Raw genomic sequence first — 21,634 nt, 5'->3', positions numbered from 1 at the left:
AGTTAACCCCTTCACTACCAGTGTATTTTTACAGTAACAGTGCATATATATAGCACTGATTACTGTAGAAATGTCACTGGTAACCCCTAAAGTTTCAAAAATGTCAGTCAAGGGTCCGATCTGTCCGCCGCAATGTCGCAGTACCGCAAAAAAAATCGCAGATCGCCGCCATTACGCGTTAAAAAAAAAACAACAAAAATGACAAAAATCTTTCCCTTAGTCAGTAAACGCAATAACTTTTGCGCAAACCAATCAAAATACGCTTTTTGCGATTTTTTTTTACCAAACATAGGTAGCATAAAACAAATTGGCCGAAAATGTTAAAAAATTTTGATTTTTACATTTTTTTTTGGGGGAATTTCATATAAAAAAAAGGGAAAAATATTGCTATTTTTGCAAAATTGACGCTCTTTTTTTGTTTATAGCGCGTGATCAAAAAATCGCACAGGTGATCAAATACCGCCAAAAGAAAGCTCTATTTGTGGGAAAAAAAGGACGCCAAATTCGTTTAGGTACAGCGTCGCACGACCGCGCAATTGTCCGTTAAAGTCACGCAGTGCCGAATCGCAAAATAACCCCTGGTCGTTTAGCAGCCAAATCCTCCGGGGCTTAAGTGGTTAAGGGGGTAAAACCTTCTGGAGCTGAAGTGGTTAATCCTGGTCATTACATCTTACAGCATCATTTTTTAAAAGGGTGGATTGTCTCATTCCCTCTTTTAACCTAACTTTCCATGAATGTGCATCAAGAATTCAATTATAGGGGGTGATGTTATTAACTTTCTTTCATAGATTTTCCTTCTGGCCATATTATGTGTTATAGTGTTGGCCATAGTAGATTTTCAAATGAATGTTCGTACAAACATTTGTATAAATGTCATTTAAAGTGAATGAACTTTCCTAAATGAAAATGACATTCATTGTTACAAATTATTTTGTTTTATTTTATTATGTTTGAAAAAAAAAATTCCATCCTGCTCCTTTGAATTTTCTCATCACTGCAGTCAAGAATGTATGACTATTTGACCCCACTAATAATTAGAAAATTCAACTTCGTAATGTTTTTAAAAATAAAATTTTCAAGCAAAATTCTACTAGTGTATGGCCAGCTTAGGTCTGTAGCCTTTGTGTATGGTTGATTAGGAGCGGAAAATTTTCTTGACATGCAGCAAGCAGAGGCATCCTGTTCTTAGGAAAGTACTAGCTGTCAGTATTAGACATTGCTTTGAAATCCAGGAAAGGGTAATGTAAAATTAAAGTGGAATGTAGGGAACATTTTTGGGGTTACAATTTTTCGGGCTCACTACATGGGTCAAATTCCAAACAAATTTTCTTTCTAAAATCTTATCTAAGACTTTCCTTCGGAATTTTAGTGGCCACAGCAACAGCTGATTTTCTGTGACCATCAAATCTGAGTGATCAGGCATGTTGGAAATTGTTAAAAAAATTAACAAAATGGGAGAATCGTGTAAGAAATATAATTGAAAAAGAAATGCGCATGAATGCAAGAAAAGGAAATTCCCAGAAAGAAAAGAAGATTCCCGGCCACGAAAATCCTTTTCTATAGCAACATGAGGTAAAAAAAATCTTGGTAGGGTTAATTTCAAAATCAATGGTGGCACCATCGGATCACACAATGCACAACATTTCTAATTTCCGAAAGAAACATTGTTCGGAATTGGACCCGTGTATTTCCTGCATTAGTTATATGTATGCTTTTAAATTGTATCTTAAAATTGCATTTCCCTTTAAGGATCATATATGTATTAGGATGCCAGCACTAAATTTGATAGCTGTTTTTTTGACCTGCATTTACCTGTATGATGAACAGAGGTTACTGTAGTGAACACTACATATCAGCACAAATCACCAGAACAAAATGTCACAGAACTACATTCCTGATCCACTGATTTGTAAATATATGCTTATACACAGTAAAACATGCAGTATTCTCCATTTATCAAAGAGATGAATAGAGGCCTGCTGACAGCTGCTGACATCTGTCAAAGTAATAGCAGTACAGCTGACATTAAGGTCTCACACCAGTTTACTAGATGTGCACTCTTAGAGGTAAATTGGTTGAAATTAATTCTGTTTAAAAGTATAGAATTTAAGAGATCAAAAATATGTATAGATGTGTGTAAATTCAAAACAGAACAGAAATTATTTATTTAAATATTAAGTTGAATTTTACATCATTAAGAATATCCGAAATAACGAATGAAATGAAACGAAACAATAAAGAGTCAAGTCTGGAACAAGAATAAACCCAGGCAACAACAGGTCCCTACAATATAACTTTTTTTTTTTTACCTTATATTGTAAAAAGAAACTATTTCTCAAATGTAACGGCTATGTCTAAGGTAGTGGTGTCAAATGATTCAGAGATTATGGATGCCAGATCAGATTACTCCAGATCAAATGGCAATACTTTGTATATTTAAGCATTAGGTGGAGACTTGCTATGACTGTGATTTGTAATTAATGAACCTCACTAAACACTGTTTGCACCACATAACACGATCTCTTTTATGCAACGGCTATGACTATGGTGAAGGTATCAATTACTTCTGAGTTTATGGATGCAAAATCAGATGACTTCAGATCAGATTACATGATTTGTATACTTAGGTCTTAGGTAGAAATTTGCCATTAACACAGTTTGTATTTAACAAACCCCACTAAGCACTATCTGCACCTAAAGTGACCGCATAACCTAACAAGAACAGAAAGGGCAGAAGTGGACAAAATTAATGATTAAAGTATAACTAATGGCATTTTTTTAAAGTATGTGACTCTGCAAACCAGTTAGAAATTAAACCAAAGCTGCAAGCACAAGAGTGAAAAATCACTCAACATATGAAATATGCTACGAGAATCATATACCAAAAAAACAACAACAGCCAGATCAAAAAAGTTCTACACATAAACCCATGTATAAAATATGATCCAAAATCACCATACAACAGTCCTTCATACAAATATCCATGAATGAGATTGTGATACAATGCCCTAATCATGATCAAGTCCACATAAATAGTTCAATTTGATGATAACAGATTGTGTGATTGCAGACACCTCCACCAATCCCCTTTTGGGCACACACTCACCTTATGGATTGACCATCATTATAAAGGTCTTATTGAACCTTTAATCAAATTAATCGGAATCCATGAACCCAGTTGGACTTTACCAGAGCTCAATCCTCCTCTCACTTACTCAGATCCTGTCAGCTCAGGTGATAAAGCATGGATCGGTGCTCAAAAAGATACAAAAGCTGACACAGTGCTCACCGATTTATGATTATGCACTCACATAATAACTGAATAAAACTGCCCAAATATCTTTAAAATCATTCCAATACTGCTCAGGCAGAAGGCTCTAACATTGGTAATATACAAATACCTCCGGTCTTATGGAAAACCCTCTCTCGCAGAGCACTACCAAGCCAAGCAGGACCCAGTCTTCCAAGTGGACATCAGCTTTGCTGACTCTGGTGACAGATAGGAATTCTCTTACTTTGGAGGAGGGATTTCTTCTCACTAACTGTTTTGGCTATGGGACAGGAAGCGAAGAGAAATTTCCCCAATGGGACACATTGGAAAAAATAAATAAAAAATTGACAGGGGTTATAACCCTCCTTTACTCTATCCATAATGGACAAAAAAAATGTTGCCTTTAGTTCAACTTTAAGGTTTTCACAATTATCTAGGTTGTACCTCCCAAAATTCCAAGGTAAGAAAGAGGGACTTCTTTTATACTAGATATGTAGGCAAAGGACACACTTCTGACACACCCGCAGTTATCGTAAATAGTTAATGCACACAAAAAAAAAATGTGTTTGAAGAGGAACTAAACTCTCCTATCTTTTACAACCAAGGAAGAAAGGTTTAGAGCATTAAACCTTTTTGGTGGATAAATAATAATAAATTCTACAGTTTTATACATCAGACCAAAAAGAAAGACATCTGAGAAGGAAAGAGGGACAGTGAGATTGGATTTCCTAAAGTGGAAAATTCCCTCTAAATGAGGGACAATCTGTGGTGTAGCATCTAGGCTGTATCTAGGTTGTATCAGGAAACCTCACTATCCCTCAACATGGTTGTCATAGCCAGAGCCTTCTCTTCCAAGTAATTACCTAAAAAAGCAAAATATCTATATAAGGCTCCACAAGAAAGTATAGGACACAAAAAATCTTGGATCGTTCCCTATTTTGTTGATTCCCTAGTTGGAGAATTCACTGGACCAGGGATGTCTGAAGCTCAGTTGAAAAGTTTAGGTAGCCCAATACAACTTTTTCTATGGTAGAGAAGAAATAATTTGTCCCTGACTGTGGGTTAAATTGTTTGAATTTTAAATAAAATCTATTAGTGTTCCTACAGAAATATGTTCTTATTAATTGAAAATGTTATTATTTTTTGTTGTTTGCAGATGGAAGACAATATGAAGCCTCTGCGTCCTTACGAGCGCATAGATACACTGAGACAGTTCCTGGAACACGACAGGCATGTTCTGAGATTTTACTGCCTATGGGATGACACTCCGGCCCCTTTTGGAGACAAGAGAGAGCTAATATTACATTATTTTCTTGCCGATGACACTATTGAAATCATAGAAGTCATACCACCAAATTCTGGCCGAGATTCTGTTCCAGTATTTCTCCACCGAGGAAAACTTCCAAAGGTGAACAATGGCATAAAAGGATTAAATGTATCCTAACTCAAAAACACAAATGTAATATATTACAGTCAGTGCTTAGGCCTCATCCACACAGAGAGTACTATATGATACACCCATGTAGGGACATGTTTACCTACATGCTGATGCACAGGTGTTCTGTGCAGGAAGTCTCATTTATGTCAATTGGGACACGGGAACACCTGTGCATTCACGCGTAAATAAACACATCCCTGTCCAGATATATGGTATAGTACAGATTTTTGTAATCGCTGTGACATCCTGGTAAAATTGTACAGGGACCTACAATCTTTGCTGCTTGATCTGCAGATATTTATTATCACTCACTATTTTAAACATACAAGTACTTATGTCATATATTATACTAAGTCATGTAGCTCCATTATTGCATCTCTTGATTGCTGTAGAGATGCACATGCATGTACAAGGGTTGTTACTCAGAACTTTAATACCTGGGGGTCTGCTAGTTATTATTGGTGAGCTCTTTACACCTGTTTTACTTTCCAGAGAAAATTACTCACATTGGTGCAAAGTCATTTTCACAGTCATTGACCTGGAACCATGGCAGAAAAAAAAGATAAAAAGATTAGGCCTTCTCTAAAGAGAAGATTTTCCAAAAGAAGTTTGAATGTCTCTAATTGCCTGGCATCTGTCCTCTAGTATGTACATCTATATACTGTATATATATATATATATATATATATATATATATACACTGTATATATATATATATATATATATATAGCTGAATTCAAAGACACCCCAAAAATCAAAGTGAAAAGATGATGCAGCAGGCTAGTCCATTTTACTAAAATTTAATTGCAGCAACTCAAATTGGAACTCATTGTGCAACCTCACGTGCATGTATGCATGCCTTGCAATGTCGAGACATGCTCCTAATGAGACGACAGATGGTGTCTTGGGGTATTTCCTCCCAGAGTCAGAGGTGCAACCTGGCGGTGTTGGATGGACCTAAACATAATGTCCCAGAAGTGTTCTATTGGACTTAGGTCAGGCGAGCGTAGGGGCCATTCAATGGTATCAATTCCTTCATCCTCCAGGAACTGGCTGCATACTCTCGCCTCATGAGGCAGGGCATTGTCATGCACCATGAGGAACCCAGGGCCCACTGCACCAGTGTAGGGTCTGATAATGGGTCCAATTTTTATTTTCCGGTACCTAATGGCATTCAGTGTGCCATTGTGTAGCCTGTAGAGGTCTGTGCGTTCCTTCATGCATATGCCTCCCCAGACCATCACTGACCCACCACCAAACCTTTCATGCTGCATGATGTTACAGGCAGCATAATGTTCTCTATGGCTTCTCCATACCCTTTCACGTCTGTCACATGTGGTCAGTGTGAACCTGCTCTCATCTGTGAAAATAGGAGGGCGCCCTGTCAATTCTAGTGTTTAATGGCAAATGCCAATTGAGCTCCAGGTGCCAGGCAGTGAGCAGAAGGCCCACTAGAGGACGTCAGGCCCTCAGGTCACCCTCATGAAGTCTCTTCCTGATTGTTTGGTCTGAGACATTCACACCAGTGGCCTGCTAGAGGTCATTTTGTAGGGTTCTGGCAGGGCTCATCATGTTCCTTCTTGCAGATGGCAGCACATACCGGTCCTGCTGATGGGTTAAGGACCTGCTATGGCCCTGTCCAGCTCTCCTAGAGTAACTGCCTGTCTCCTGGAATCTCCTCCATGCTCTTGAGACTGTGCTGGGAGACACAGCAAACCTTCTGGCAATGGCACGTATTGATGTGCCATCCTGGAGGAGTTGGACTGCCTGTGCAACCTATACAGGGTCCAGGTTTTGCCTCATGCTACCAGTAGTGACACTGACCCCAGTCAAATGCAAAACTAGTGAAAAAAATAGGAAAACAAATGTCAGTGGCCTCCACCTGTAAAACCATTCCTGTTTTGGAGGCTGTCTCATTGTTGTCCAACTAGTGCACCTGTTGTTAATTTTATTAACACCAAAGCAGCTGAAACTCATTAACAACCCCCTCTGCTACTTAACTGACCAGATCAATATACCAGGAGGTTAATTGACTTAAAGCGATACTCTGAATAAAAAGTGGTCCGTCCGTCCGTCCGTCCGTCCAATATACATATAGCTAATATAATAATATGATGTACATATATCCATAACTAGGAGCATCTTTATATTTTATTTGGGGCAAGTCTAACTGTTCAAACATGGGAGTATCAATTTTGTGCGTAACATCATCTTTAGTAAGATTCTTTTGTCTTGCCTTGCTCTGTAATATACTCCTTTTCATTTAGTATATTTTTGCGCACCTTGTCAACTCTCAGGAAACAAACTAAAAGTGCAGACCTTGGCAAACAAACTAAAAGTGCAGACCTTGGCATAGAAGCTGATGTTTATAAATTACACTGTGCTTTTTAAATGTACAGTACATTCCATGCAGACAAAGGTCATGAAAAGGTATGTAGGTATGAATATGGATTTAATGCAGCATTAACCATGTCTATCAACATTGTTTTACAGAATGCACCAACAAAAATGTATAACCCTGGTGAGATCACTACACGTACTGTCCTCAACGTTTTTGGCCCAATGGGACATGGAGGTCGCTTTATTCTGGATAATCTTAAAGTATGGATTGAAGTATTTTATGAAATATTTATCTGTGATGTTATTTAAATAGGAAATATAACAAGTCCTAATTCTTAGCTACAATACGGTATTTTAACCACTTCCGCACTGCTCACTAGAACTGTACTGCAGCAAAGTGGCTCGATAACGTCTGGCAACGTAGACCTACGTCACCAGACATTCCCCTCTCTCGCCGCCGGAGGCTCGCTCCCGCTGTATTCAGTCACAGCGGGAGTCGGGCCAGGGGAGGAGCGGCGGCGATCGCTGCTGCTCTTCCCCGATCGTCGGGGAATCGAGTGTGGAGATCCTAAGTGACAGGCAGGGTCAGATTGCAGGGTTCAGCATAGCTGAACCTGCGATCTGTCCTTGTGTCACATAGTCCCCTCCCCCCACACACGTCAGTAAGCACTAGGCATACATTAACCCCTTGATCACCAATAAAAATTAACCCCTTCCCTGCCAGTGTCATTTTTACAGTAACAGTGCATATTTATAGCACTGATTACTGTGCTAATGTCACTGGTAACCCCAAAAGTGTCAAAAATGTCAGTCAAGGGTCCGATCTGTCCGCCGCAATGTCGCAGTCCCGCAAAAAAATCGCAGATCGCCGCCATTACTCGTTAAAAAAAAAAAAACACCAAAAATGACATAAATCTTTCCCTTAGTTAGTAAACGCAATAACTTTTGCGCAAACCAATAAAAATACGCTTTTTGTGATTTTTTTTACCAAACATAGGTAGTAGGGTTGAGCGGACACCTAGATGTCCGTGTTCGACGGGTTCGGCCGAACTTTAAAAAAAAGTCCGGGTCCGTGTCCCGGACTTTTACCGAACTTTTCCCGGACACCGAACCCCATTGAAGTCAATGGGGACCCGAACTTTAAGGCACTAAAATGGCTCTAAAACACCAAAGGAAAGGGCTAGAGTGCTGCAAATGGCAGCAAAACGTAATTAAGAGCATGGCAAGTGCTCTGCAAACAAATGTGGATAGGGAAATAACTTAAAACAACAAAAAAAAACAGAAAAATAAAACAATGTTCTTCTTCATCTCTGAAGGACGAGGCCCATATGGAGTAGGAGGGAGGTTGAGGTGGTGGTGGATGTGGCGGTGACATAGGCGTGCACACAGGGTGTGCTGGGTGTGCCTGGGCACACCCTAATCACCTAGGGCACATAGCATTGCCAGTGAGGAGATGGGAAAGATCTCCCTGGGACCTGCTCTGCTCTATTTCTCCTTGCCTACAGGTACATGGCCCCGATACATTACTCTCCCTGCTGGCAAACACATGCATGTGTATTTCAACTTTGGGGTGCACACCTTAATGCAATAGGCTGCGCACACCTATGGGCGGTGTAGGTGGAAGCGGCGGTGGAGGAGGACCAGGGCCGGATTAACAGCATCATGGGCTTGGTGCTGAGGATTTTGAAGGGCCTTAAGGGCCGTGCCTTGCCATGCACCCAGAGGAGGAAGGGTGCAGCCATGCATGCCTAATTCAACATGGGATGCTGTCTCTGAAGCCCATAAACACATCCATGCATCGCCAACTGTCCCTCCTTGTCCGGCCTTCACGCTGTGTGGGGAGGTTCTGAGGGTGCTGCCTGGGGAAGCGAGCATAGAAGCCAGACTTCTGTGTTTACAAGTGACAGAAGAGCGGTAACAGTGAATATGGCCAACCCGGGGGCCTATATAAAAGGTAGGGGCCTGGAGCTGCAGCTCCAATAGCCCCTACATTAATCTGGCCCTGAGGAGGAGGACGAGGTAGCCAACACTGCTTCTTTTCAAAAATTTTAAATGAGGGTACACCCCAAAAGAGTGAGAAAGAGCAAAAATGGAACAATGGGTGGGTAAGGTCGGTATCCATTGCTATTCTGCATAAGGTACGGAAAAGTCCCGTGGGATCCATGCCTGGTTCATTTTAATGAACGTGAGCTTGTCCACATTGTCTCTGGACAGGCGGCTGCGCTTGTCTGTTATAACGCCCCCAGCCGTGCTAAATACCCGTTCAGATAATACACTGGCTGCAGGGCACGCCAGCACCTCCAAGGCGTAAAGGGCAAGCTCAGGCCATGTGCCCAATTTGGAGACCCAGAAGTTGAAGGGGGCAGACCCGTCATTCACTACATGTAGGCGTGTGCACACATACTGCTCCACCATGTTGGTAAAATGCTGCCTCCTGCTAAGACGTTCCATCTGAGCTGCTGGTGCTGCTGTTTGTTGTGGCGTGCTGACAAAGCTTTTCCACATTTCGGCCATGCTAACCCTGCCTTCTGAGGTGCTGGCGGTGCCCTGGTTGCGTTGGCGACCTCCTCCTCCTCCTCCTCTGCCTTGTGCTTCCACTGTGGCCCCGCTGTCAGATGGGAATGCCAGCAGCATGGCGTCTACCAGCGTGCGCTTGTACTCGCGCATCTTGCGATCGCGCTCCAGTGAGTGAATTAAGGACGGTACGTTGTCCTTGTAACGGGGATCCAGCAGCGTGGCCACCCAGTAATCAGCACAAGTTAGAATGTGGGCAACTCGGCGGTCGTTGTGGAGACACTGCAGCATGTAATCGCTCATGTGTGCCAGGCTGCCCAGAGGCGACGAAAGGCTGTCCTCTGTGGGAGGTGTATCGTCCGTGTCCTCTGTATCCCCCCAGCCACGCACCAGTGATGGCCATGAGCTGGCCTGGGTGCCACCCTGCTGTGAACATGGTTCCATCTCCTCCTCCAGCTCCTCCTCCTCCTCATCCTCCTCATCCTCCAGAACTGTGCCCCTGCTGGACAATTGCGTCCCTGGCGTTTGCGTGTGCAGGAACCCACCCTCGGAGCCCCTTGCGAATGACTGCCCTGAAAGCCTTGGAAATGTTACCTCTTCATCCTCCTCCTCCTCCTCATCCTGTGCCACATCCTCTTCCATCATCGCCCGAATTGTTTTTTCAAGGAGGCATAGAAGTGGGATAGTTAAGCTGAGAACGGCGTCATTGCCACTGGCCATGTTGGTGGAGTACTCAAAACAGCGCAACAAGGCACACAGGTCTCGCATGGAGGCCCAGTTATTGGTGGTGAAGTGGTGCTGTTCCGCAGAGCGACTCACGCGTGCGTGCTGCAGCTGAAACTCCACTATGGCCTGCTGCTGCTCGCACAGTCTTTCCAGCATGTGCAAGGTGGAGTTCCACCTTGTGGGCACGTCACATATGAGGCGGTGAGCGGGAAGGCCGAAGTTACGCTGCAGCGCTGCCAGGCGAGCAGCAGCAGGGTGAGAACGCCGAAAGTGCGCACAAACGGCCCGCACTTTCTGCAGCAGCTCTGACATATCGGGGTAGTTTTTAAGGAACCTCTGCACCACCAAATTCAGCACATGCGCCAGGCAAGGGATGTGCGTCAAACCGGCTAGGCCCAGAGCTGCTATGAGATTTCGCCCGTTATCGCACACCACCAGGCCGGGCTTGAGGCTCGCTGGCAGCAACCACTCATTTGTCTGCTGTTCCATGCTCCTCCACAACTCCTGCGCGGTGTGTGGTTTGTCCCCCAAACAGGCAAGTTGTAAAACTGCCTGCTGTCGTTTACCCCTGGCCGTGCTGAAGTTGGTGGTGAAGGTGTTACGCTGTCCGGATGAGGAGGCGGTAGAGGATGAGGAAGCGGAGTAGGAGGAGTTAGGAACAGGAGGCAAACTGAAGCGCCCTGCAATCCTCGGTGGTGGAAGGACATGCGCCAAATTGCTATCCGCCTCAGGCCCATCCGCCACTGCATTTACCCAGTGTGCCGTTAGGGAGATATAACGCCCCTGACCGTGCTTACTGGTCCACGTATCCGTAGTTAGGTGGACCTTGGCACAGATGGCGTTGCGCAGTGCACACCTGATATTTTCCCCCACTTGGTTGTGCAGGGAAGGGATGGCTTGCCTGGAAAAGTAGTGGCGGCTGGGCACGACGTACTGTGGGACAGCCACCGACATAAGGTTTTTAAAACTGTGCGTCTCCACCAGACGGAATGACAGCATTTCAAAGGCCAATAATTTTGAAATGCTGGCATTCAGGGCCAGGGATCGCGGGTGGGTAGGGGGGTACTTCCTCTTCCTCTCAAGTGTTTGGGAGATGGAAAGCTGAACGCTTCCACGGGACATTGTGGAGATGGTTGTTGGTGACCCAGGTGGTGGTGTTGCTGACAGATCGTCTGTTTGCGGGGTGGCAGGTGCCGGTATCACTACAGATGTGGCTGGAGCGGCCGAGACTGCAGCAGAAGAGGAAGCAGGATGAGCCAGAGACGTTTCTTGGTTTTGAAGGTGTGTACTCCACTGCAGCTCGTGCTTTGCACTTAGATGCCTGATCATGCAGGTTGTGCTCAGGTTGAGAAGGTTTATGCCTCGCTTCAAGCTCTGATTGCACAGGGTGCAAACCACTCGTGTCCTGTCATCAGCACATTTTCTAAAGAACTTCCACGCTAGAGAACTCCTTTGAGCTGACTTTGGTGCGCTCGTTCCCTTGCTGCGTTGGGCAGTAGCGGGCGTAGTGTCTAGGGCACGGCCGCTCCGCTTCTGCACCCTGCTCCCTCTTCTGCTGTGCTGGTGGCTCTGTGCGACCACCGCCTCTTCCTCCAAACTACTCAGGTCACCTGCATGACGTTCATTCCATGTGGGGTCGAGGACCTCATCGTCCTCCACATCATCTTCCACCCAGTCTTCACCCCTGCCCTCCTTGTCGGTCTCCACAATGCTGAACGCCGCAGCAGTTGGCACCTGCGTTTCGTCATCATCGGAGACGTGCTGCGATGATCCTTGCATGTACTCATCTTGAGAAATAAGTGGTTGGGCATCGCTGCACTCAATCTCTTCCACTTCTGGGGCAGGGCTAGGTGGATGGCCCTGGGAAACCCTGCTGACAGAGTCCTCAAAAAGAATAAGAGACTGCTGTATGGCTTGGGGCTCAGACTGCTGGCCTGATTTGCAAGGGGGTGAGGTGAAAGACGGTTGGACATTGGCTGCAGGTGCCAACTCTGACCTTTCTGCAGTAGACTGGGTGGGAGACAATGTGAAGGGACTGGAGGCACTGTCAGCAGCAAACCAATCTACTATCGCCTCAACTTGTTCTGGCCTCATCACTTCTAGGGGCGTTTGATGCCCTACCAAATACTGATGCAGGTTCTGTCGCCTACTCACACTTGAGGAAGGTGTTTCACTTGTGCGTGTAGCTGGCACAGATCGACCACGTCCTCTCCTTGCAACAGGAGCTCTACCAGCAGCACCACGACCCAGGCCACGGCCCTTATTTGACGGTCTCCTCATATTTCTGTAATTTAAGATCTTGCCCTAGAAAGGTTTTTATTGAATAGCGGAATAGGAAATATGATCCAAAAAAGTGTATGTATCTCGCACGTACAAAACCACACTAGGCCCCAATTACTATTGTTTCTACCCCTAAAAGGATGGATGAGGAGTAGGAGGAGTATGGAACAGACAGCACCCTCAAATCTTCAGAAGTATGAGATGAACCCCAAAAACTTGGAAAGGTGGATCTCACACGTACCGACACAGACTATCCCGCAATTCAATTGATCCTCAAAGGTTTTTATTGAATAGCGGAATAGGAAATATGATCAAAAAAAGTGTATGTATCTCGCACGTACACAACCACACTAGGCCCCAATTACTATTGTTTGTACCCCTAAAAGGATGGATGAGGAGTAGGAGGAGGAGTATGGAACAGGCAGCACCCTCAAATCTTCAGAAGTATGAGATGAACCCCAAAAACTTGGAAAGGTGGATCTCACACGTACCGACACAGACTATCCCGCAATTCAATTGATCCTCAAAGGTTTTTATTGAATAGCGGAATAGGAAATATGATCAAAAAAAGTGTATGTATCTCGCACGTACACAACCACACTAGGCCCCAATTACTATTGTTTGTACCCCTAAAAGGATGGTTGAGCAGTAGGAGCAGGAGTATGGAACAGGCAGCACCCTCAAATCTTCAGAAGTATGAGATGAACCCCAACAACTTGGAAAGGTGGATCTCACACGTACCGACACAGACTATCTCGCAATTGAATTGATCCCCAAAGGTTTTAATTGAATAGCGGAATAGAAAATATGATCAAAAAGAAAGTGTATGTATCTCGCACGTACACCACCACACTAGGCCCCAACTACTATTGTTTGTACCCCTAAAAGGATGGTTGAGCAGTAGGAGGAGGAGTATGGAACAGGCAGCACCCTCAAATCTTCAGAAGTATGAGATGAACCCCAAAAACTTGGAAAGGTGGATCTCTCTCACACGTACCAACACAGACTATCCCCCAATTTAACTGATCCCCAAAGGTTTTTGATTAAATAGCGGAATAGAAAATATGATCCAAAAAAAGTGTATGTATATCACACATACACAACCACACTAGGCCCCAATTACTATTGTTTGTACCCCTAAAAGGCTAGATGAGGAGTAGGGGGGGTATGGAACAGGCAGCACCCTCAAACCTTCAGAAGTATGAGATGAACCCCAACAACTTGGAAAGGTGGATCTCTCTCACACGTACCAACACAGACTATCCCCCAATTTAACTGATCCCCAAAGGTTTTTGATTAAATAGCGGAATAGAAAATATGATCCAAAAAAAGTGTATGTATATCACACGTACACAACCACACTGGGCCCCAATTACTATTGTTTGTACCCCTAAAAGGCTAGATGAGGAGTAGGGGGAGTATGGAACAGGCAGCACCCTCAAACCTTCAGAAGTATGAGATGAACCCCAACAACTTGGAAAGGTGGATCTCTCTCACACGTACCAACACAGACTATCCCCCAATTTAACTGATCCCCAAAGGTTTTTGATTAAATAGCGGAATAGAAAATATGATCCAAAAAAAGTGTATGTATATCACACGTACACAACCACACTAGGCCCCAATTACTATTGTTTGTACCCCTAAAAGGCTAGGAGTAGGGGGGGTATGGAACAGGCAGCACCCTCAAACCTTCAGAAGTATGAGATGAACCCCAACAACTTGGAAAGGTGGATCTCTCTCACACGTACCAACACAGACTATCCCCCAATTTAACTGATCCCCAAAGGTTTTTGATTAAATAGCGGAATAGAAAATATGATCCAAAAAAAGTGTATGTATATCACACGTACACAACCACACTAGGCCCCAATTACTATTGTTTGTACCCCTAAAAGGCTAGGAGTAGGGGGAGTATGGAACAGGCAGCACCCTCAAACCTTCAGAAGTATGAGATGAACCCCAACAACTTGGAAAGGTGGATCTCTCTCACACGTACCAACACAGACTATCCCCCAATTTAACTGATCCCCAAAGGTTTTTGATTAAATAGCGGAATAGAAAATATGATCCAAAAAAAGTGTATGTATATCACACGTACACAACCACACTAGGCCCCAATTACTATTGTTTGTACCCCTAAAAGGCTAGGAGTAGGGGGAGTATGGAACAGGCAGCACCCTCAAACCTTCAGAAGTATGAGATGAACCCCAACAACTTGGAAAGGTGGATCTCTCTCACACGTACCAACACAGACTATCCCCCAATTTAACTGATCCCCAAAGGTTTTTGATTAAATAGCGGAATAGAAAATATGATCCAAAAAAAGTGTATGTATATCACACGTACACAACCACACTAGGCCCCAATTACTATTGTTTGTACCCCTAAAAGGCTAGATGAGGAGTAGGGGGGGTATGGAACAGGCAGCACCCTCAAATCTTCAGAAGTATGAGATGAACCCCAAAAACTTGGAAAGGTGGATCTCTCTCACACGTACCAACACAGACTATCCCCCAATTTAACTGATCCCCAAAGGTTTTTGATTAAATAGCGGAATAGAAAATATGATCCAAAAAAAGTGTATGTATATCACACGTACACAACCACACTAGGCCCCAATTACTATTGTTTGTTCCCCTAAAAGGCTAGATGAGGAGTAGGGGGGGTATGGAACAGGCAGCACCCTCAAACCTTCAGAAGTATGAGATGAACCCCAACAACTTGGAAAGGTGGATCTCTCTCACACGTACCAACACAGACTATCCCCCAATTTAACTGATCCCCAAAGGTTTTTGATTAAATAGCGGAATAGAAAATATGATCCAAAAAAAGTGTATGTATATCACACGTACACAACCACACTAGGCCCCAATTACTATTGTTTGTACCCCTAAAAGGCTAGATGAGGAGTAGGGGGAGTATGGAACAGGCAGCACCCTCAAACCTTCAGAAGTATGAGATGAACCCCAACAACTTGGAAAGGTGGATCTCTCTCACACGTACCAACACAGACTATCCCCCAATTTAACTGATCCCCAAAGGTTTTTGATTAAATAGCGGAATAGAAAATATGATCCAAAAAAAGTGTATGTATATCACACATACACAACCACACTAGGCCCCAATTACTATTGTTTGTACCCCTAAAAGGCTAGGAGTAGGGGGAGTATGGAACAGGCAGCACCCTCAAACCTTCAGAAGTATGAGATGAACCCCAACAACTTGGAAAGGTGGATCTCTCTCACACGTACCAACACAGACTATCCCCCAATTTAACTGATCCCCAAAGGTTTTTGATTAAATAGCGGAATAGAAAATATGATCCAAAAAAAGTGTATGTATATCACACGTACACAACCACACTAGGCCCCAATTACTATTGTTTGTACCCCTAAAAGGCTAGGAGTAGGGGGAGTATGGAACAGGCAGCACCCTCAAACCTTCAGAAGTATGAGATGAACCCCAACAACTTGGAAAGGTGGATCTCTCTCACACGTACCAACACAGACTATCCCCCAATTTAACTGATCCCCAAAGGTTTTTGATTAAATAGCGGAATAGAAAATATGATCCAAAAAAAGTGTATGTATATCACACGTACACAACCACACTAGGCCCCAATTACTATTGTTTGTACCCCTAAAAGGCTAGATGAGGAGTAGGGGGAGTATGGAACAGGCAGCACCCTCAAATCTTCAGAAGTATGAGATTGTGTTCACTGTACCCCACAAAGATTGAGTTCACTGCACCCCACAATGATTGTGTTCACTGCACCCCACAAAGATTGTGTTCACTGCACCTCACAAAGATTGTGTTCACTGTACCCCCCAAAGATTGTGTTCACTGCACCCCACAAAGATTCTGTTCACTGTACCCCACAAAGATTGTGTTCACTGCACCCTAAAAGGATGTTGTTCACTGCACCCCACAAAGATTGTGTTCACTGCACCCTAAAAGGATGTTGTTCACTGCACCCCAAAAAGATTGTGTTCACTGTACCCCCCCAAAGATTGTGTTCACTGCACCCCACAAAGATTGTGTTCACTGCACCCCAAAAAGATTGTGTTCACTGTACCCCCCAAAGATTGTGTTCACTGCACCCCAAAAAGATTGTGTTCACTGTACCCCCCAAAGATTGTGTTCACTGCACCCCACAAAGATTCTGTTCACTGTACCCCACAAAGATTGTGTTCACTGCACCCCAAAAAGATTGTGTTCACTGTACCCCCCCAAAGATTGTGTTCACTGCACCCCACAAAGATTCTGTTCACTGCACCCCACAAAGGATTTTGTTCACTGCACCCCAAAAAGATTGTGTTCACTGCACCCCAAAAAGGATTTTGATCACTGCACCCCAAAAAGGATGTTGTTCACTGCACCCCAAAAATGATTTTGTTCACTCCACCCCAAAAAGATTGTGTTCACTGCACCCCACAAAGATTGTGTTCACTGCACCCCAAAAAGATTGTGTTCACTGTACCCCCCAAAGATTGTGTTCACTGCACCCCACAAAGATTCTGTTCACTGTACCCCACAAAGATTGTGTTCACTGCACCCCAAAAAGATTGTGTTCACTGCACCCCAAAAAGGATGTTGTTCACTGCACCCCAAAAAGGATGTTGTTCACTCCACCCCAAAAAGATTGTGTTCACTGCACCCCACAAAGATTGTGTTCACTGCACCCCAAAAAGATTGTGTTCACTGCACCCCAAAAATGATTTTGTTCACTGCACCCCAAAAAGGATTTTGTTCACTGCACCCCAAAAAGGATGTTGTTCACTCCACCCCAAAAAGATTGTGTTCACTGCACCCCAAAAAGATTGTGTTCACTGCACCCCACAAAGGATTTTGTTCACTGCACCCCAAAAAGATTGTGTTCACTGCACCCCAAATAGGATGTTGTTCACTGCACCCCAAAAAGGATTTTGTTCACTGCACCCCAAAAAGATTGTGTTCACTGCACCCCACAAAGGATTTTGTTCACTGCACCCCACAAAGATTGTGTTCACTGCACACCAAAAAGGATTGTGTTCACTGCACCCCAAAAAGATTTTGTTCACTGCACCCCAAAAAGATTGTGTTCACTGCAGCCCAAAAAGATTGTGTTCACTGCAGCCCAAAAAGATTGTGTTCACTGCAGCCCAAAAAGATTGTGTTCACTGCAGCCCAAAAAGATTGTGTTCACTGCAGCCCAAAAAGATTGTGTTCACTGCAGCTCACACACAGAAAAATGGATGTGGATCACTGACACCTGCCTATCTCCAATCCCACACCACACAGCAATATCGATTGTAGTTTGTAGAACACAGTTTCCCTAAAATTCAGCAGACTCTGTCCCTAACAGGATTGAGAAGAGATCGTAGATCAGGATTGAGTGCAGATTCACCCCACCCCCCACACAGCAATATCGATTGTAGTTTGTAGAAGACACTGACCCTATAATTCAGCAGACTCTATCCCTAAAATGCCTACAACTCGCCCTGCCTAAACACTCCGACCTGTCCCTCAATTCTATCCGGACACAAATGGTTTTTTCCTGCCTATCTTTCCCTAATCAGCAGCCAGCACATTGATGTGTGCTCTGTCCCTTAGCTAAGCAGCAGAATGACGCTGCTGCGGCGGCTGCCTCGAACTTCTAAAGACTTGGTCACATGCTTCAGACGGCCAATCACAGCTACTAAGACATTTGCAGGCATGGCTGGGATGGCTTAAGGCACACCAGTTAAACGATTGTTGATTGGCTGTTGAAAGCCCGCCATGAAAAGAGCGCCAAAGCATGCAAAACCCGGAAATAAAACGACCGAACACGGATTTTTACCCGAACATACAGTAAAGTGTCCGTGTCCGTGTTCGGGTAAAAAAAATCCAATTATTCGGTACAAACACGAATAATACAGTCCGTGTTCGCTCAACACTAATAGGTAGCAGAAAACAAATTGGCCAAAAATTTAAAAAAATTTTGATTTTTACATTTTTTTTGGGGGGAATTTCATATAAAAAAATGTGAAAAATATTGTTATTTTTTCAAAATTTACGCTCTTTTTTTGTTTATAGCGCAAAAAGTAAAATTTGCACAGGTGATAAAATACCACCAAAAGAAATCTTTGTTTGTGGGAAAAAAAGGACGTAAATTTTGTTTGGGTACGGCATCGCACGACTTGTAATTGCGCAATTGTCAGTTAAAGTCGCACAGTGCCGAATCGCAAAAAGTGGCCCAGACGTAAGACAGCAAAATCCTCCGGTGGTAAAGTGGTTAAGAAATGTAAAATTCAGGAATTTTCTATATTTGGTTATACAGTAAAACCTTGGATTGCGAGCATAATTCGTTCTGGAAACATGCTTGTAATCCAAAGCACTCTTATATCAAAGCGAATTTCCCCATAAGAAATAATGGAAACTCAGATGATTCGTTCCACAAGTCCTTCAGTTTATAGTCTATATACAAAGATTATAGCAATGTGATAGGTTGTGTAACCATAAAATGTCCATCCACAATATGCAGCCTTCCCAAGGGGATTAGAAGCAAAATCTAGCAGAGCTACAGAATATAAGAGAGATGAGAGGCGCCTCTAAGTGTAGCAAGATGGTTACATTTAATGAAGGTTCAACATTTAGCAACTCACATGGTTGATTATTAAAACAGGCACATCTAAGTATGCAGGCATCCGGGGTAAAGCTGTCCACATAGACCATCTTCTGAACCACCGACTCTCACCACTGTCAGTCTGACCGGGAAGAATAGCCTGCAGTAGAGTGATCTGAAAGTGAGGCTTTGAATCACTCGTGGAGTGCAGCGGGGAAGGGATGATGAAGATGGCTGTGCAGAAGATGGTCTATGTGGACAGCTTTACCCCAGATGCCTGCATACTTAGATGTGCCTGTTTTAATCATCAACCATGTGAGTTGCTAAATATTGAACCTTCATTAAATGTAACCATCTTGCTACACTTTAGAGGCTCCTCTCTTCTTTTTTATACATGACGCTACTTGTATATCAAGACATCGCTTGTATATCAAGTCAAAATTTATTTAAAAAATTTGCTTGTCTTGCAAAGCGCTCTCAAACCAAGGTTTTACTGTATTATTATTACTGAATGTGAAGATTTTCATTGTAAGAGTTCACAAACTTGCCAAGTGTAAGCTAAGCTATATTCTTTAGATGTAACCTTTTATAAGGCAATACATTTAAGAATTTCAAATGTAAAAAAAGTGTTTACAGTATTATGGTTTGAGAAAATGATGGGAAAATCTATCCTATTCCTAAGCCGCTGCAAAGTGTTTACATGCCGGAAAACCCACATTTATGCTTTGAAACTTACAATTGAATCTGGCGGTTTGTCTTTGAGTGTTCACTGATTACAGGTCATAAAATACTAACATTAATTTTGCAGACAGGGGCCGTGCACCAGGAGTTTTACAAAGACTGTGATCTGACAATTGGAGCCGCAATCAGTGCTTGGGGTCGCATGATAATTCTATGTGATTGTGATGAATTTACAAAGAACCACTACAGAACAAAATATGGTATAGGTAAGAAACGAAATTTGCTCTTAAAATTCTGAGTACACTCTAGGGAAAAAAAAAACCTTTTTTTTTTACCAAGCAACTGGAAGCTGCAGTGATACATTGCAGGGTTTATTATCCCAGTATGCAGCAGATTATTAAACATTATTCAGTAAAGAATATCACATTAAACTGAAAGATGTTAGCATCATTCTTTAGAAGGTAAAGAAGCTCCTGTCTGGAGCATTTGGCAGTAAACTTGTTACTTACAGACTCCAGGCATCCCAGCACTGAAAGCTAAAAATCAATTCCCAGCAGCATAATATTCTGTAATCAACATATTTTAGGTGGGTCAGTTGTTTTAACAGATTACATTGTTGGCAAAGACTACCTTACTCCATAATGCATATAGAAATATGTCTTTCTCGCAGGACAATTTTTCATTGCCTAAGGATGTGTTGCCACAGCCTTGCACTAAATGCAAGTTCCAGCAAACCTGCAACCATTGACTTCTTAATGCCAGCGCTATAGCCAAAAGTCATAAATGTCCATTTATGTCCTCCCATGCATAAGCTGCCTGAGCGCTCCCTGTGGGGCAGGCAAGGCTCGCTCTGTGATCAGTGAGTCCATGAGTCTTGGCCCCTTACCACATAATCAGATGTCAGCCAATAACAGCTGATCATGTGATGTAAACAGCAGCCGGCGATCTGCTCTTTTTTTCTCCTCACGTTCTCAGTGTGAGGAGAAAAAAAAGCGGATCACCGGCTGCTGTCAGAGGGACATTGGTCCTAATGAGAAAGAGCAACTGTGCCCCCCAGTGCCACCTACCAGTGCCCACCAGCACCACCTACCAGTGCCCACCAGCGCCACCTACCAGTGCAGGTCAGTGCCACCTACCGGTGCCCACCAGTGTCACCTATCAATCCCCACCAGTGCCACCTAACAGTGCTAATCAGTGCCCCATTATCAGTGCTGCCTATCAGTGTCACCTATCAGTGACCCTTAAGTGCCACCCATCAGTGCCACCTATTAGTGCCCATGAGTGCCACCTATCAGTGCCCTTTAGTGCCACCTACCAGTGCTCTTTAGTGCCGCCCATCGGTGCCACCCATCATTGCCACCTATCAGTGCCCACCAGTGCCCTCTTATCAGTGCCACCTTATCAGCGCCCATCAGTGCCACCTATCAGTGCCCATTAGTGCAGCCTATCAGTGCTTATCAGTGCAGTCTATCAGTGCCCATTAGTGCAGCCTATCAGTACCTATCCGGGGCCATCAGTGCCGCCTCACCAGCACACATCAATGAAGAAGAAAAATTACCTGTTTGGAAAATTTTATAAAAAACTATAAAAACTGTGTTTTGGGGTTTTGTTTTTCAAAATTTTCGGTCTTTTTTTTGTTTGTTCAGCAAAATATAAAAACCCCAGTAGTGATTGAGTACCACCAAAAGAAAGCTCTATTTGTTTGAAACATTGATATTTCATTTGGGTACAGTGTTGCATGACTGCGCAATTGTCATTCAAAGTGCGACAGCGCTGAAAGCTGAGAATTGGTCTGAGC

At 43.6% G+C, this 21,634-nt stretch overlaps 2 protein-coding genes across 2 annotated transcripts in view; one reads left to right on the top strand and one right to left on the bottom strand.

The window, feature by feature from the left end:
* Positions 1 to 21,634, bottom strand: part of KDM6A (lysine demethylase 6A) — a 794,872-nt gene that overhangs the window by 644,353 nt on the left and 128,885 nt on the right. The window lies entirely within an intron of this gene.
* EFHC2 (EF-hand domain containing 2) overlaps positions 1 to 21,634 on the top strand; it is a 149,965-nt gene that overhangs the window by 33,003 nt on the left and 95,328 nt on the right. Inside the window, exons 5-7 of the mRNA XM_082247559.1 lie at positions 4,428 to 4,679; positions 7,203 to 7,310; positions 19,964 to 20,102. Of these exons, the coding sequence (XP_082103685.1) occupies positions 4,428 to 4,679; positions 7,203 to 7,310; positions 19,964 to 20,102 (499 nt within the window). The remainder of the gene's footprint in view (positions 1 to 4,427; positions 4,680 to 7,202; positions 7,311 to 19,963; positions 20,103 to 21,634) is intronic.

This window comes from Pelophylax lessonae, assembly GCF_965119305.1.
Source record: "Pelophylax lessonae genome assembly, chromosome: 2".
In the NCBI taxonomy this organism is placed as follows: Eukaryota; Metazoa; Chordata; class Amphibia; order Anura; family Ranidae; genus Pelophylax; species Pelophylax lessonae.
The sequence above is the reverse complement of the archived record's forward strand: the minus strand, read 5'-3'. Positions and strand labels throughout refer to the sequence as shown.